Source organism: Corvus moneduloides, chromosome 3, assembly GCF_009650955.1.
Source record: "Corvus moneduloides isolate bCorMon1 chromosome 3, bCorMon1.pri, whole genome shotgun sequence".
Taxonomy (NCBI): Eukaryota; Metazoa; Chordata; class Aves; order Passeriformes; family Corvidae; genus Corvus; species Corvus moneduloides.
This window is the reverse complement of record NC_045478.1, coordinates 74,958,363-74,976,323: the sequence shown is the minus strand read 5'-3', so window position 1 is coordinate 74,976,323 and position 17,961 is coordinate 74,958,363. Positions and strand designations below refer to the sequence as shown.

General features: G+C 36.2%; 1 protein-coding gene across 2 annotated transcripts in view; it reads left to right on the top strand.

Moving 5' to 3' along the window:
- The window catches only part of RYR2 (ryanodine receptor 2), a 391,308-nt gene that overhangs the window by 155,303 nt on the left and 218,044 nt on the right, over window positions 1–17,961 (top strand). For both annotated transcript variants that reach the window (XM_032102227.1, XM_032102226.1), the window contains 4 exons: window positions 3,792–3,866; window positions 4,618–4,696; window positions 5,478–5,590; window positions 17,581–17,680. In XM_032102227.1, coding sequence (XP_031958118.1) covers window positions 3,792–3,866; window positions 4,618–4,696; window positions 5,478–5,590; window positions 17,581–17,680 — 367 coding nt within the window. The remainder of the gene's footprint in view (window positions 1–3,791; window positions 3,867–4,617; window positions 4,697–5,477; window positions 5,591–17,580; window positions 17,681–17,961) is intronic.

Here is a 17,961-nt window from a genome sequence, read left to right as displayed (position 1 = left end):
AGTGGAAGGGTAATGGCTGACTCAAAATCATGGAAGCCACAAGGTTCTTCACCAACTTCTGAAAGGTCTCGTTGTGAGAAGCACAGATGGTTTTAAAACATGTATTAAACCTGATCATGATTAATTTCCTGCAGCTTCTCATGTGTGTCCATGAGTGCAGCAGTGCAGCCATACGCACAGCAGCACAGGCTCTGTTGTGTGAGTCCTTTGGTGTGTGAGGTGATTACATGTCTGTGCCTGTGACAGTCATGTAATGCAGAGTTGCACTGCTACAAAGGGATTGTTGAATCAGGTAGAACGTATCTTACTGCAGGATTGGTACTCATGGTAAAATGGTTACTTTTTTGTTCTATCTTTGCAGATTTTACTAGATAGTTTGTAGGCTGTAGTTTTTGAATGCTTTTTTGACATTTTAATACTCTTTCTATTAAGAAAGCATGGAAAATATATTTCCCAATTTTAGCTTATTTTTCTTTATTTTGGTTTACACTCTTTACATCGAATTAAACAGCTCAGATCTTAATAATCTATTCTCATTGCCTGGTCTTCCAATGTATTGAACTTGAAAGCTGTTTATACTTTTTTGAGTGCTAGTTTATTCAGCTCTAGTTCTTGTTGTTATATTCTAAATTGCCTTTTTTTTAGAGATGAGTTTTGGGTAATGAGATGACTGCAAATTAATCTTGTATTCCAACTGCAGAAATATTGGATTAGAAATGGGCAGCTTACATGAAGTTTTCACAAGCAGTGTAAATTTGTCTGTCCTGTATGCTTTCAATCTGAAATGATTATCTTTAGTGTTTGCCAGTTCTGAAGGCTTTTAAAGTCTTTTTCTAAATGGCACATTCTTGGGGAATAAAATGAGAAGAGTTTTGTGTTAATATAATTGATACACCTGAATGGCATAAGCTTGTAGATCTTCAATGGGTAAGTTCTTCTTTGAAAACAAATGTATTTTTGTTCAGCCTGGTTTTATTCAAGGAATGTATTGTTCAACTTGGAAATTACTCTGAAAATTGGAAATTAGAAACATAAAGAAAATAAGACTAATGATAAATAATATAATTGTTAGCAACTGCCTTGCATTATAATGCCATTCATATATTTGTGCAAAAAATCTGTGGGCATTATGGATTGAATTAGTCAGCATTGTGGCTTTCAAGCAGTCTTATTTGCAGAGTCTTCTGAAATGTTATTATTGCAATATTACAAGAAATTGGTAAAACTTCTGTGGCAAATCTCACCTTGGATATCTCATCTTTGCCACAGAAGTCCAATTGTTAACTTTTAAATTTATTTTAATTTTTTTTAACATGGAAAATTTACAGTTTTCTGCTGGAAAACTTTTTTTTTGGTTTTTTTTTTAGAAATCAAAGATTATTTCAGTAGGCAATCATGGTGCAACAGCTACTAGCTATGCAGTTTCTGGCATAAAGATAAATGCTGAATATGTAGTTATGAAATGAGCCATTAAAATAGGAAATGAACTTACAGGTATGTACATGTCCTGGAAGACAAGCTCCGACATGGAAGGCAGTTCCATAGAGCTAGCTTTGCTTTCTAGCCTTTTCTGTATTTTTCTGTTTCCTCTTTTCACTTTGCCCCAAAAAGAATGGTTTGATTATAATTGCCTCTCAGAAATCTTTAAGTGGAAAATGCTTAAAATGTTTTTTACATTTAAGAAACAAACCACAAACTTGCTTGCATTCTTGTAATGGACAAAGTAATACTAACTAGAAAGAGTGGCTTTAATCCTCTTGGAAAAAATTTATCTAAAAACCTGCTCTTCCATTTTTCATAAAAGTGATTGAAATTTTTTAGAGCCAACCATTCTCCTGTTCAGCTACAAGTGAGACTTTAACCAAATAAGTGCTAGACAGATAAATCAATAGGGCCAAAGTGAGGGCAAGCTAATATTGCTGGGATTTTGTTGGTCATGCTATTCTCAGCTCTTGTGTAGCAGATCTTTATGTTAGATATCGAATTCATGGATAGTAAAATAGCATACTTTTGATAAAAATACTGGTGAAATTTTGAAATTTTGTTCGTATTACTGATTTTGTTAGTTGGGTACCTATGTCTGCTGTTGATAAAAATTGCAGGTAAATCTGAAATGCTGGTAGGGCAGTATGCTCACAGCAGTTTTTTTCCCTCTTCCTCAATGTGATGAGTAACAGACATTCAGTGTTCGTCTTTGGCACAGTGGGCCTGACATTATCAAATGCCTTGTTCTTTCCTTGTGCCTTTGGAAAAAGTAGTGGTGCTAATGGTAGTTCAGAGCTAAGTCTTCATATCTTACAGTCGACTGTGCCTGTAACAAATGCCATGACTTTGATTATTTCTTAATAAAAATTCATGTCATTCAGTCTTCCAGAGAGATTTTTCACTGTGCCTCCCTCCATTTTGACTGCTATGCAGTTTGTTGAAAGTCAAAATATACCTTGTGTCCATCAAGCTGCTTTTTTCTCAATAAACATAAAAGCCAAAAAATCTTGGTAGTTTCTCAAAAGCGCTAAAATTATTACTTTTGAAGTGCTTGCTGTTTCACCACCTATCCCTCTTTTTTTTCCTCGATCAAGTAATTCAAAGTTCAATAAATACTAATACATAAAAGATAAAGAAGGGCAACAAAAAAATATGGAAGGGAAATAATTGCGTGTTGCCACCATAGCAATTCAGTTAAATTGATCTTCAGCATTAAAATGTAGCTGCTGGAGATGTAGGATAGTATGATTTTTTCTCATTTATTTTGTAATTAATCTGATGTTCCAGTCAGACAGAAGGTCAATCTACTATGGTAAAAGAAAGGGTATAAATACCATGTATAAGAAATTAAATTAGGATTCCTATATGAAAGAATAATGCTGCTTATGGAGTTGTCACATTTATAGACTAATAAAATACTTACTTATCTCTGCTTCTTGAAGAGTGTGCTGTGCATAATGTTACATGAGTTGATCTGTCAGAGAGGTATGAACTTATGCTCTTCACAATGTTTTGTCAGACAGTCTCTGCTCCTGTCCAGTGCTAGTCATCTGCATTTCAGCATAAGGAATACATACATCTTCAGCAGAAGTTGAAGGGTTATTCATGCTCTAACAAGATTTGTTTCATGATGTTCTTTCATGAGTAGTTAAACTGATTATTGATAAATAGAAACTGTAGTGAAAACATTGGGGATGGTTGCAGTTTCTTGGAATAAAAGTGAATCTTATCACTTTAATTTTCTTTTACTCAAGATTTATGCTGTGTTTCTCAAGAGGAACAATTACTTGGACATGATTTCTGAATTTTCAGAACCCCAAATGCTGTTGAGGTAGCTGGGATGTCTGAACATTTACCTGTCCTAGCAGATAAAGATTTCTGTCTGATAGTATTAAAGCAGTGTGGGACAAGCAGTTTGCAGTTTAATGGTCTTCAATGTGGCTGGTGGATACTCTCTGGTAAAAAAAGGAGAATATTCCACAATCTCCCTCTGCATACCATCTGTGTAGAAAAGTATATAATTTGTAGGGAAAGTGGGTGAATATGAAGACATTTAACAATAGGTAAGTATGTAGAGGGTAGCATAACACACATCAAAGATGTTCTTCATAAAGGCTACCTGCTTTCAGCACAAGGAAAAAGGATTTGAGATTTTAGAACATATTTTTTACCAAATTTTTGCAATTTTTTTACTAAGATGGCTCAAAGTACAGTTTTCTCTCATCTTTCTTTCTTTCTTTCTTTCTTTCTCAAAAGGCTCCATTTTACTAGAACATACCAGTATATCATTTCTCTTTACCTTTCAGTCGGCACAAGGTGGTGGGCATCGGACACTGCTCTACGGGCATGCAATCTTGCTGCGCCATTCCTACAGCGGCATGGTATGTAACCACATTACATGAGTTGGGAGCAGCAATGATTTCTTTTTTGTATGAAAGGTATGTTTGAAAGTGCCCAGAATATTGCCATTTACTGATATCTGGAGAATTACTCACATCAGAGGCATTTGACTGTGGTTCCTAGAAACCATTGTGAAGGGTAGGTACTTGGAAGTATGAAAACAAGCTGGTTGTATCTGGGTAAGTGCCAAAACTAAGTCTGGCTCCCCTACTGCTGAATCCTCTGTTTGTCGGTTGAGTTGGGGAATTTTCATATCTTTCCCCTTGGATATTCCATATTGCATAAGCTGTGACTGAATCTGCAGCTGGTATCTTGCCGTCAACCTGAGCATATGTTGGAGACTGAGTGGAAAAGGAGATTCCTTCTTACATGTATTTTGGACAGAAGTCTCACTTGGAAATTCCCTGATGAATTACACAGGTTCTAAACTCCTTACCTACAAGTGAGGATTCATGGAGCTGAGATTTGATGCAACTCCTTCATTTCCACTCTTACTATTCCTGTCTCCGTGAAAAGACAACCTGGGTAGACTGAGGTTATTTTAGAGCATATATTTTTGTCAAGTCTCCTTGAGTGCATTTCAGTTTATCATGCGTACATGTTGTTGGTAATAACTGATGGGTATAATCTAAGAATATTTAATCCTGTGTTAGTAGGTTGATGGCTTTTTGTATTTCAGTGGATTATCGGAAGTGAGCAGAACAAGTAATGTATGCTTTTTTCTTTTGATAGTATCTATGCTGTCTCTCTACATCTCGATCGTCAATGGATAAGCTGGCATTTGATGTAGGATTGCAAGAGGACACAACAGGTAAACACTAGTTTAAAAGACTGTATAATGAAGAATACTGTCAATCTAAAAATAAAAGTCTAAGAATTGCTTATTTAGATTGTTTGCTTGTTTTTTAAAACCTTGCTTCAGATAGGAGTAGTAAGAGTAATAGCTGCAACAACTGAACAGTTCAAAGATTTGAGTTCTTTCCTGAAAAACAAGGTTATAGTTAAAGAAGACACATCTGAAAATGAGGTTTATTATGGGAACAGAATTTGTGACTTTAGTACTTATACATATTTTGGGGAATTAGAGGCACTAACAGTCAGTAGAAGTGGAAGAACATATTTGAATTTGGATTTATGTGATGTTTTGAATATTATTTTTTGCGGTATGCAAATGCTTATTTTCATTGCTCTTAATGATGGGTTGCTCCCATCATTTCTTTGTCCTAATTCTCAGCAGAATATTCTCCAATGCCTTTTCTAGAATCTGGAATGAAGGTGACAGGGAAGTGCTTTAGCCAATGCATCCTGGACCAGGTTGCCTAGAGAACATAGAGAGCAATCATCTTATTCAACTCTGGAATCACTATTCTGGAGGTCTTAGTCTTTTGCTTATGTGTATTATTTAGGGCTGAGTTTCCAACAAGGTGACGCAGGAATGATACTAGTTTTTGAGAACACATGGAAACTTGGTTTAGCTAACTGAAAACTGGATCAGAACTTTCAAGACTGAAACAAGTGTGACAGTAATATCAGTAACATTGGGTCTTTTCTTTCTTGTTTCTTTCTTTGCTGTTACTCAATATTGGTATTAGGTGAGGCTTGCTGGTGGACCATACATCCTGCTTCCAAACAACGATCAGAAGGAGAAAAAGTGCGTGTTGGAGATGATCTGATTTTAGTCAGTGTCTCTTCAGAAAGATATTTGGTAAGTTGTATAAAAATATCTGTACAGTGGTTCTTTGGCAGAAAAAAAAAGAATTAATGAAAGTTTTGTAATAAAATCTGGCTTACATTTCCACCTCCTAAAAGTAAAACTTGAGGTGCTTAAACTGTTTTTCTTAAAAGTATTTTGCAAAACACACTGAAGGTCTGGAAAGTGTGACTTTGATATAGAGCTAATCTAATTTTTGTTCATTTCAGTAGTGGAATAAGTGTTTAAAAATTTACTTAGATGAAAATAAGAAAATACAGAAAAAAAGAAATCTCTTCCAAATTGCATAATTGAGATGCTTAGAATCTGTGTGAGTGTTAGGTTAACAACACTATCATATTTATTACCACTTTGTATAAAAATTTTGGAATGTCTAACTTAGGTACGTAGGATTTGTAGGCTTAAGAGGTCAATATTTTATTAAGTACAGTGTAATATATAGAGCTACTGATATGTCATAATTAAATATAACTAAAATAATGATTATATATAATTGCAATATTTTACAAGTTATTATGCCAGCTGCTTCTTATCACTGGTTTGTATAGCTTTCTTATTCATGAAGGGGTCTCCCTTTGTTCTGTAATGAAGCAGGTCAATACTTTAAGATGAATTTCTTTTGGTATTCTTGGTGTTGCAATCACCTGAACTATTCTTTATGGCAAAAAGAAGGTGAAAATAAGAGAAAAGTAATTGTGCTGGAAGCTTCTGAAAAATCAGCCTCAGTGATTTGGCATAACAACTTAAAAAAAGATTCTTTAACAAGGAAGCGTTTTGAGTTTGTCAAAAATCTGTCTCAGATCTAGGAGGGCACTGAAGATGGTGAAGGCCCTTGAGGGGAAGCTGTGTGGGGAGCAGCTGAGGTCACTTGTTCTGCTCTGCCTGGAGAAGAGGAGACTGAGGAGAGACCTCATTGCAGTCTAAAACATCCTCATGAGAGGAAGCAGAGGGGCAGACACTGATCTCGTCTCTATGATGACCAGGGACAGGGCCCAAGGCAATGTCCTGAAGCTGTGTCAGGGGAGGTTTAGGATGGATATTAGAAAAAGGATCTTCACCCAGAGGGTGGTTGGGCACTGGAACAGGCTCCCCAGGGAAATGGTCACAGCACCAGCCTGACAGAGTTCAGACAATACTCTTGGGCACAGGGTGTGATTCTTAGGGATGGTGCTGTACAGGGCAGGAAGTTGGACTCAATGATCCTTGTGGGTGCCTTCCAACTTGGGGTATTCTATGATTCTGTGAGATGTGCATATAACATTAAAGTTTATTCTCTATTTTTCATATTTTTTTCTTTTTCTATGAGACATTATTTTTGATTTTTTAAAGTATTTCAGAAAAAAGTGAATAGTTTAATAAGACATCAATTATAAAATTGAAAATATTCTTCCTTCTTTTGGAAACACATAGGAAAATGAGAATATAATTATTAGAATATAATTGTAACTTTTAATTGGAAGCTCAATAACTCATTTTTTGAGTTTTTTGTAATTAGATATTCTGAACACTTTCTGATCATCTTTGCATTTTAAAATTATTTTAAATAACTACTTTTATGAGAATTGTAACTAGATCTAGTGAAAAAACAACTTATTGTGGACTGAATTAATGAGAAATCTAAGTAATGGAAAGGTTTTATTTAAAGACATTGGATTACTTTGAATTGCTGAATTGGGTTGCTGAAGTTGAATTTTGGTACAGATTGTGTCTCTGTGTAGGCATGTCCTGGCCTCTAATTAGTAATAATCATCTCAGCCTATTATTTAGACTTTGTGCCTCAGCTGTTGATTCACAAGGCTGTCACATGTACTTTTATATAGCACGAGGCACGATTCTGTCTGCAGAGACTTATTTTCCTTAACATGTGGTGTTAAGGCAGGTACTGCATGTTCCATGCAAAATATCAATATACTAAAAATAAATAATACTTTCAGTGTAGAGAGAAATAAAACTGTATTGCAGTCTTAAAGGGTTTTATAGCTAGACTGTAATGAATAGTTATTAAGCCTATTTCAGTTATACAGCTCTGGTTTGATGGTTAGATGGAGCAAAGATTCAGCAAATTAGTTTTGCTCTTACATGCACTTACACATTTTTATGAACAAATGTTTTTCAAGCCTAGTATAAGATCTAGTAAACTATGTAGCTTCACAATCATAAAAATATTTGTGATTTTGCTACCTATCCAGTAATTATATTAGCATTGTCAATAAAGCAGTGAAGCTTTTATGAAAATTGAAACAGTTGATAAAGAATAAATCAGCAAGTTACCAATAAGTGAATATTTTTCATGAAAGCTGTCTCTCTGTCTTAAAGTCTTTGTCTTAATCCATTTGGCTGTTTACAAAAATAACTTCAAAGGATAGAAGTTTGAAAATATTCACGATTCATTGTTTTCAGTTGAGTGCAGTCTCATGTTGTATCTGCTATTTTCTACGACTCTTAAAAGAATGGAGCAACTGATACCTTTTACAATAGGACTGTGGAGAGATGAAGTTATGTTTGTGAATCTGCTTCAATACTGAGACCAAATAAGCTCTATTGAATCCAGATGAGGAATGCTTCTTCTAGGGGAGTGGAATTCCTCATATGGATCTCTTGACAGAAAATAGTGTTCATCAGGATGCTGAGGGTTGAGTGTATGTATGTTACATACTCTGTGATTAAAATCTTAGTAAAATGTAAGTCCTCCATCAAGTGTTCTGTGTAAATACGCTGTTAGGAATAGGACTGAGATGTCACCTTTGTATATTGCAATATTGCTCTATGTTTTCAAGCAATTTGCTAATTCTTTCTGAATGAAGAAAAATAGGTTAACCATCCTGGGGCAAATATGTGCGTGTAAAAATAACGGATGAATAGAGTTCATTCATAGGGCATGGCTTTTTCAAAATGTAGTCAGCTCTTAGTTGAATTTGTATAATGCAAGAGGAGAGAAGAACTATGTCAGCTTCTTAAGTTGGTCTTCCAGTTGTCTGACTGTAGCTTAATTAATTTAACATTGACACTTTATGATCTCAGTGTAGTCAGTAGATTAGTGTTTAGACCTCATTTGATTGGCAACGCTCTTAAGTATTAGGGAAATATCAGGACTTTGCTGTAGCACCCCTTCTCCTCTTTCCACAAAATAAAATATTTTGGGACAATTGACTCTATATTCTCCCCAAAGACTTACCGTTTTTACTTACACTGAACAAGTGCTAAACTGATAGGAAGATCAATGTTAAAATCATAAGCTAAAGGTCCAGAGAGGTGGATTTTGACTTTTGACTCACAACAATGCCCCAGGGCAAGTCATTAACTTCCTCTGACTCTTGCTGTTTGCCTAGACAATGGGATTTTGGATCCTTATTATCCTGTGTAACATTTCTGAGGAAAAGCACTTACATAAGTGCTTGTGGCATTATATAATGTGTGAGCTGCTCTATTGACAAATACTTCAGAGAGGGAACTTGGCTCTGCTGAGCCCTGTTAGCACAGAGCAAATAGATGTTCTGCTATAAATATTGCCACCATTTAAGTTCAAGCCAGAGTTGCTATGTTTCTTTTCTTGAGGCAGTACAGCCTGATAAAGTACAGATGTAATATTACTAGCATATTTCCCCAACTTATACATAATAGTATCTAGCACTGGGGTTTGCCTATGCCTCTTATTAACTATATCTCTTGACTGCTTTCAATATTGCCAATTTTCAATAATTTAGAAGTTCAATTAATTGCAATTTCCTTCAAATTCATGAAGTCTCTGAATAACTTTTAAACATAATTTAAGAAAAATAATTTGACATAAAGTTGAAATACAAAATGCATAAATAAAGATAAAACTGAAAATTGTCATCCATCAGATCGGTATTGTTCTGGCTGAGAAGTCAGGAAAGAGGGAAACCCTCCCAACATTGAATCTACAGTGCACAGATTTCAGTATAATGCAACAGTGGTGTATAACCTGAGATTTATGTATAGTTACTGAGTTACCGTCTCAGTGACTGCAATGCTGACCTGCAGCTGCATTATGCAGATCTGTGAAGAAGCCTTGACACTTATTTGATTGAAATGATCTTTTTTTTTTTTTGACCACTGAAAACTAACAAGAAACTAATCAGGAACTTTTCTTTGACATGTAAACTTTTCCTTGAAGATTTTTATCATGGTTAAGTGATGGCAGAATTCCCTTTCAAAAATAATAGCATCCAAATTAGATCAAACTATTTTAAAGGTGGAGCTGATACATGCCATTACTCCTTGACAGGAGGACAGGTTCCTCAGTATTGCAAAAGCACTGCCTCTGTATCCTCTTGCATCAAATATATTATTGATTTTCAGCTCCTAGTTTTATTTCTTTTATTTATTATCATATGCTTGGAGCAGCTTCTAAATATCTGTATAATTTCTTGGTGCAGTAGTATCAGGGAACACAGAAGCGTGTGAGCCTTTTTTTTGAATGTAAAAGAAAAATTATTCTTTCCTTTCATTATTTTTTCTAAAAGTATAAAATTCAGTATTGGACTTTACTTTCTTCTGTGTAGATTCACAAGTCCATGATTTCTCTTTATTGAAAAATTATGAAAAAGGTTTTTCAAAAGAATAATTTTAATCTGCATAAGCAAACCTGGAATTAGTGGAACCAAGGTAGTGTTGAGCTGCTCTGTTACACTGATCATAATGCAGTTCCCATGGAGTCTTTATACAATGATTTGAAATGTTATTGTGGAGGCTGGTAGGACTTTCCAATAATTAAGGCTGTCAAGCTGCTCTGCCTTATGGAGTCCTGCTTCCAAGTACTTATAATCAAGTGCATGTGATGTAAAAAAAATCATTTACTAGAATTAGTAGCATCTATTTCTGGTTTTTTCCCCCTTTCTTTCTTTAATCAGTGTGAGATAATTTTTTTATTTCATCCAGAAGAGGTCAGATGTTATTGAGCTCAAAGACAGGGAAGAAAAAAAGATGTCATTTTCTTGTGTACTTGTCAATAATTTATGAAGGAACAAAAGCAAAACCAAAAATCAAACAACCCCCCCCCCCCAAAAAAAAAAAAAAAAAAAAACCAAGAAAAGGAATAAAAAGGCAATAAGCCTCTCCCTGGTTAAACTTAGTAAAGAAACGTTCTCTTAAAACAATGGAGCTTGATCATGACCAGGGAAGAGTGTTTAAATTTTCTTTGAGTAGCTAAAAGTCTGATGACTTTTTCTATTTTACATAAGCTAGCACCTCCTGTGTGTTAGTGAACTGTTTAAACTCCCTCTACAGTGAATAATTAAATACATGCCAGCCCTGGTGGGAGCAGATATTCCTTGAAATGGATTGCTCAAGGCAGGAATGAAGCCAGGCACTGTATTGACAGCTGAGAACTCAGTGTTGTGTGTGCTGCCGGTGATCTCCTGTCATTTAAGATATGTGGAGGAAGAAGCTGTGACAAGGTAGAAGGAACAAAAGGCAGGTGATGTATCAGCGACAGGAGTGGGACTGAACTGGGAAGGAGGGAAACTGAGTGGGACTTAATGAGTGGCTGAAAAGATTGTCAACTGAAGGCAGGCAGCCAGTAATGGACTAACAAATTGTCTGGGACAAGAAGCTGGTGACAAGGGAAGAGTAGGCATCCGCTGATTAAAGTGGTGTTCAAAATTTAGGACAGAAAAACTGTGTGGTTTTGGCAGGGAGAATTGATAGAAGAGCAAGTGGAGTGAGACTGGCAATGAATGATGTCAAGAGAGAGGAGTGGGCTTTCTGGGGAGAACTAAACTGCTGGACAAAGATCCAGAGAGAAGAAAGTCTGAGGCCAATAAATGAAAAAAGAATTGAGGGTTAGGAGTTATGGTGAGTTTCTGGAGGGAAGTCTAATGCTGGCTGACATGTGAGGAAGAGTTTGAGCAAGAAAAAAAAGCTAAAAGACCCCACTTAGGCTTCGTAGATCTAAGGAGAACCTTTTGAAGCAGGAGGAGGTCCTAATTCTGGGTGATAAGGTGAGCAGTAATTAGGTCAGGAAGCTGGTTTGGCTAGATGAGAGACGTAGAATCACAGATTCTATGTTTGGGTTGGAAGGGGCCTGGAAGATCATCTTGTTCCAACCTCCCAGCCATGGGCAGGTTCACCTTCCACTAGAGCAGGTTGTTCAGGGCCCCATCCAACTTGGCCTTGAACACTGCTGGGGATGGGGCAGCCTCAGTCTCTCTGGACAGCCTGTGCCAGTGATTCACCACTCTTGCAGGGAAGAATTTCTAGTGAGACTGGGGTAAAGATTTGGAAGGGAAAAGAGTGGTAGAGACCTGGAGCAATTAGGGTAGATAACTACTACCAGCAACTATGCAGGAAACCCATTGTATTATGGCACAGCAGTCACATGTGGTATGTTGACAGCCAATTCCTGCCATGATTTTTATAGTAGGATAAGAAGGAGATGTCTAAAAAATGGTTTTCAAGTTACGCACATGAACAACAGGTAGAAAACCGTAATCGTGGAATTTCTTTTTACCTTTTTTTTTTTTTTAAATTCAGGAAAACTACATGTAAATGATAACACAAAATAATTTTCTTAAATTTTAAAAAATCACAGGCATGCAAAAATGCAAAAATTATGGTACTGGTATATTTTTATGAAATCTCCCAAGCATACAGCCACACTGTTTTTTCTTGGGATGCTCTTTCAGTGACGATAAAAGTTCAGTGGATATGTCAGGGCTGTGTACTAGGGAAGCTGTGGTATGAAGCAACTTTGAAGATGAAATTTTGAGCTGGGAATTGCATTTGGAGGATTGGTGATATGATGGTTAAGTATTTTCCTGGAGAATTAGATTCTGTACCAGACTCTGCTCTGAAATTTGCTGAGTAGACGATCTTGTATACTTGCTTTGAAAAGGTCGCTACTCATCCCTTACTGGGAATATTCCTTATTGGAGTTGTGTCTCCTGCATCTCCTCCTTTTATTAGGGGTTGAAACCTCAGAGTTACTCAGTCTTGATAACTGCAACTGAGGCGAATGTAAGACATGCCTTGACCAATAAACTACATATGATGCAGTCACCTCAATTTGGGCATCCTAGATTAGTGAAAGTTTCTTAGTTTAATCTCTGTACCTCCCTTCCCCAATGGAAAATGGGCTACTTCTATAATACTACTTCTTTGAGAAAATTAGTTCATTAATATTTGTTATGTTTTGTGAGATAATTTTGAAATAATTGTGAAAAACTGTAATTGGTGCAAGAGAAAAACCTATGAGGAAATTATTAATTCTCTTTTCAAACCTTTGAAGAATTGACTATATTGAATAAAGCATGAGGCTGCAGACTGAAGATTGAGGGGAAAACCAAGCACTGAGCAGCTGTTGACCAACTGAGCTCCATTATCCTGTATATACAATTAGGTAGCACATGTGCAAAAAATAGTATCATGCCATTGAAGACTGTAGAGTGATGTGTTCACTAGAAGCCATTCTTTTTCCATAGGGTACTTAGTTTGACATTTCCTAACTTTTGATGCTTGCTTCTGTAAAATTAATACTTTGCTAATGAAAGCTCTTGTGACTAATCATGCAAAGTGATCATAATTTAGAAGCATAGTAGCTGATGTGCTTCAGGCTTTTCATGGTACAGTGCAGAAGGACAGCTATTATAAAGAGGGGGAATGCAAACTACCCTCTTCTACCCTCTGTGGGTCCCTTATGCTTTCCTGCCCTGCATCTGCAATTACCCATGCTCAGCTAAGCGGTAGCGGAGTAGCTGGTTTGTTGTAATGGTAAATTTCTGAGTATCTGTGGGTTTTAGCTTCTACTCTCCCTTTACTGATGGTAAATTTATGCTGAGTGAAGGAGTTGGAATTGCTTAGTATATTGCTGAAATTCTCTTTCTGTATCAATGAAAAAATTCACTTTGCTCTTGGGTTTGCGGACCAACTGTTTAAATCACTCTGAAGAAATGCAAAGAAAACAGGATTTTTTAGTACTTTAAACCCTTTGAAAATTTCCTGGGCTTTGCCTACTATGGATCAAAATTTAGAAAATAATTTTTTGTTCAATAGTGTAAGTTTACCCATTTTTATGCAAACTTTTTCAAAGCGTTCATAGATGTTTCAATGAATATAAATATATTGCCACTATAAGACACAAGCACAAACCCCTAATTCTGTAAAAATTTTACAAAGATGCAGTTATTATTATGTTAGTTCTGTCCAATATCTCCCTTCCTTGTGAATAAATATTGGTATTTGTTTTGACTGTTTCAATATAATACTCTGTTACAGAATACTTTTTCAATGACTCAGGTAAACTTGAATAGAAATGACATAAGTGGGAAGTTAACAAGTGGTTTTGTTTCTAGAGACTGTGTATTCAGTTTAACCTTTGATTTTTTACTGAAGTTTGCTAATTCATTGGGTTTTGGATGCAAAATATTTTTCCCTTCCTAATTAAAAAAAAAGAAAAGAGAAAAAAAGGAAAAGGAGTATAATTTGTTTTGTTTTGGTACATTTTTGGTTTTCTTTAGTTGTAGTTGCAAGTACATTCTTGTGTACCTGTTACGGGAATGGTGTCTGTTCAAGACTTGGAACATCTCAGGGGTTCTTGGATCACTTGAGGATAGGTGCCTAATTGTTTGAAACTGCTTTTCTGTTGGGATCAGTGTAGTAATTTTAAGTCAGGAAGCAAGGGCTGTCAGAGTCTCTGTGTACAGGAAAGGAAATAGCTTCCATTTATCTCTGCACCAGCTGGTACTAAGAAATCTGAAGGAGTGTGGTTGATGCTGTGGTTGTGTAGTACTTAAACATTCTGAGAAGTGCACTGCTTTATACATAGTTTTCAAAATCTTCCAGTAAATAATGTTTATTACTTTTCTTTTGCTATTCTTGCTATTTGAAATGGCCTGAGATTGAAGGCTGAGTTATCAAACTGCAGATGAAAATAGATATTGCTAGATAAACTGGCAATATTGACACACCTTAGCCAAGAGGAAGCCTGAAGCAAAAGTTTTCCTTTCTTTACATTTTTGTCTTTTGACACACACACATTTTGGAGAAGAGAAACTTTCATGCAGACTGTGAAATTTAAAATGTATCATTGAGTTATTCAGAGCTCTTGTAAATGCAGCTATGATGCAGCAATCACTGCTAAAGGGTTCTTGTGGAAATTAACATCTGATTCCTAAGCTCTTCAGTGAGCTTAAATACACTGTGTTCTTTTTGAAGACGTAGGGACAGAGTTATGATTGTTACTTTGCTGCAGAGCAGTATAGAGTTTACAATATGCCATTACATTCAGTTGGGAAACCTGCAGTATTCTCAGAGATGAGTCTTGGAGTTTATCCTTGACATAAACTGCCTGTGGACTGTAGTGTTAACCCATACTCATAAAATACCATGATTTAAATCTGAGAAGAGATAAAAACCCTGTTGCAGGTTAAATGCTGGTTTAGGAGATTATCAGTCTAACAGTAGGGAAGACAAATCTAGCTTTTTGCTTGAACCTGGACACTGGTGCAGGAAATACATTACTTGGTTGAGACAACCTGCCTGTAGTGGGGAAGACCCATATGAAGATCAGAATAGACAGCAGGATTCCTGAACCAAACATATTCCTGCTTTCCAAACATTACTACATACCCAAAAGATGTGCTATGCATGTGGTCCCCATCAATGATGGCAACCTTCCACTTCTGCCAGATGCACTGATACGCCAGGTAAAAAATATCTGTGTAGTATGTATGGAGACTGTTCAGCACCAGTGTCAGTGTCATGTCCACATCCTAGACATCACATACGGAACTTGTTTTATTTTGATACCTTTATTGTGCTGAAAACGCAAAACCAATAAAGTCCAGTAAGTTACAGACAGAGAGCAGATTGCTTTAAAACAACATTGAGATTGTTAAAGTGTAGCACTAAAAACTTGGGCAATGCCAGGATAAATACTGGCATCTCTAATCTTTTGGGATTTTTTCAATACATTTGATATAATTGAATCCTTGGATATCCGTTAACAGGATATTTTCTCTACATGGTCAAAGCTTCCTTTTATTGTTTTCTATGAATTGTTCTAGGGAGTGAACACCATAGTTTATGTAATTGTAAATGGTAGGAACCCCTGCTGTCAGTTGTAAATTTAAGGATGCTGCAACGAATCTAGGGAAGTGAGGATAAGAAAGGAATTGCAGAATATACTCTGCCTTGGAGATCATATGTTGTATCATTTGAACCATCCTTTTTTAAAGTTATAATTCTCTGGTGACTCACCTTGAGACATCTGGATTATAATCAGAACTGCAACTGGAATCCAATGAATGGATAAAAATTACAGGTGCTCTGAAGAGAGATGTCAGCAATGTATTTTTGTTCAGTGTCCTGTCTATAGAAGTGTAACGCTAATTCAATTGATAGTTCCGTGTTTGAAAATCAGTTAATTAACATGTACAAAACACACAGTTAGAAGAAGTGCTCTACTGATGGCAGATATAAATGATGGAGGAGTTCTCCTCCTCTTTTGTCTATCCTGAATGATGTGTTTTCCTCGAAAAGTAATATTCCTGCTTTGGTTGAATTGCTTGTTGTCACTAACTGGATTGGTATTGTGATCTCAGAAGAACCCTAACAAAATTAAGGCCCACAGGGCAAAAATAGAGCTGGAGCTGGGCTGCAGATTCTAATCTCCCATCCTAGTCTGCCATTCACTAAGTTATATACCTACAGTAAGGGAAGAATAAAAGGCAAAGAACTTATTTGTTCATTAATCTTCTCCATTACATGTGCTGAGTGACAGTGGTGCAGCGTAAACATGGCTTTTGTGAGATCTCTTACTTTGCAGGTCATTAGCTGTTATGGGGGCCTTCTAAACGAGCTGATGTGCTATTTCTTGTGCTTTTGTACAGCTAGAAGATATGCAGGTAGGGAGACAGAACTCTGCACATGTCATTGAGAATCTACCCTCTTCTGACCTCCACTGAGGTTTTTGTCTTGTGTCCTTAGCTATTTTACCCAGAAGCTCTTAATGTTGGCAACAACATATGGAAACAAAGACCAATACTACTGTATAAATGCAGTTACTGTCCAGTAGTTTAAGATAAAATTCTGATAAAAGTGTATAAATGTTACTGCACTTGAAAAATTATTACCTAGCAAGATAAGCGTTATTGTTCAAAACAGCTGCTTGTTCACAGAGCGCTTGGTTCCTTAATCTTATATAAGTTTGTGATGTTTGGCACTGACAATGTATCCATGGAAGTGACTGATGGTGTGGGAGGGTCAAATGATTTTGTATGGATGCAATACAGTATGCTTTGAGATAAGAATTTCTGAGACAATGTCACTGAACTAGTTGGAACTCACACGGAATTCTGAGAAGAGACAACACCTGTTGCACTTACTGCAAAGGTCCGCAGCATTGGCAGAAGGTAGGGAGTAACACAGCCAAAGAGCACCCATTGAATGCATAGGTAGGAAGTGAGACTTTCGAGAAAAGACTGTTTCAGTTTTGCTTGGATCTTGAAAACTTTGTTCAAGAATATGTTTTGTGAACTGTCTTAAGTGACTTACAAAGTCAGTAGTTTGTTTACATAATTTCTTTGACCTAACGGCAGTTTTAGGAAACCAGTGGCCTGCAAAAAATATTCAAGTGGCAAGTTAGACTCGAAATACAGATTAAGGTGATATCCCGATATTCAAACTTCATGGAAATTCTCATTGTGTGTCGAAGGAAAACACAAGTATAAGAACCCCACGGCATTTAACAATTGGTTCTTCAGAGTGTTCACTATAGTCTAACTGACTCTGACTGTTCTGTACTGTTCCTGTATGTTTTTTTGTGGCAAATAAGCTTTACTATTCTAGCTTTATTTCTAATGTCCCTTGAGGAGTACCCAGGTCTAACTTTGTGTTTGCTTATACAGTCAATGGGAACAATTTATGTTTGAAAGAAACAAGAGAATGTTTGATACTATTATCGTATACTGTAATGAGATTTTTAACTAACCTCAAATAAAAGCCTCCCTCTTTCCTGGTTCTAGCATCTCTCTTACGGCAATGGTAGCTTACATGTTGATGCAGCCTTCCAGCAGACGCTCTGGAGTGTAGCACCAATCAGTTCAGGAAGTGAAGTTGCCCAAGGTAAGATTGACTCAACTTTAAATATTGAAAGACTGATAGTAAATGAAATACTTTAAAAATCAAATTATTATGCCTATTATCCATATTATTATTATGTGGGAGAGGTTTTCTCCTATGTCAACATTGAATACAATAAAGAAGTAATACAATTGATCTGAAAACAGAGGGAAGGTTATACTCAAAGTAACACTGATAGTTTTCTACATATTTTTGCTGAGTCCTGAATGGCTCATTCAAATCTCATTTTTCTAAAGATATGATAACATTTGTAATATGTTTTT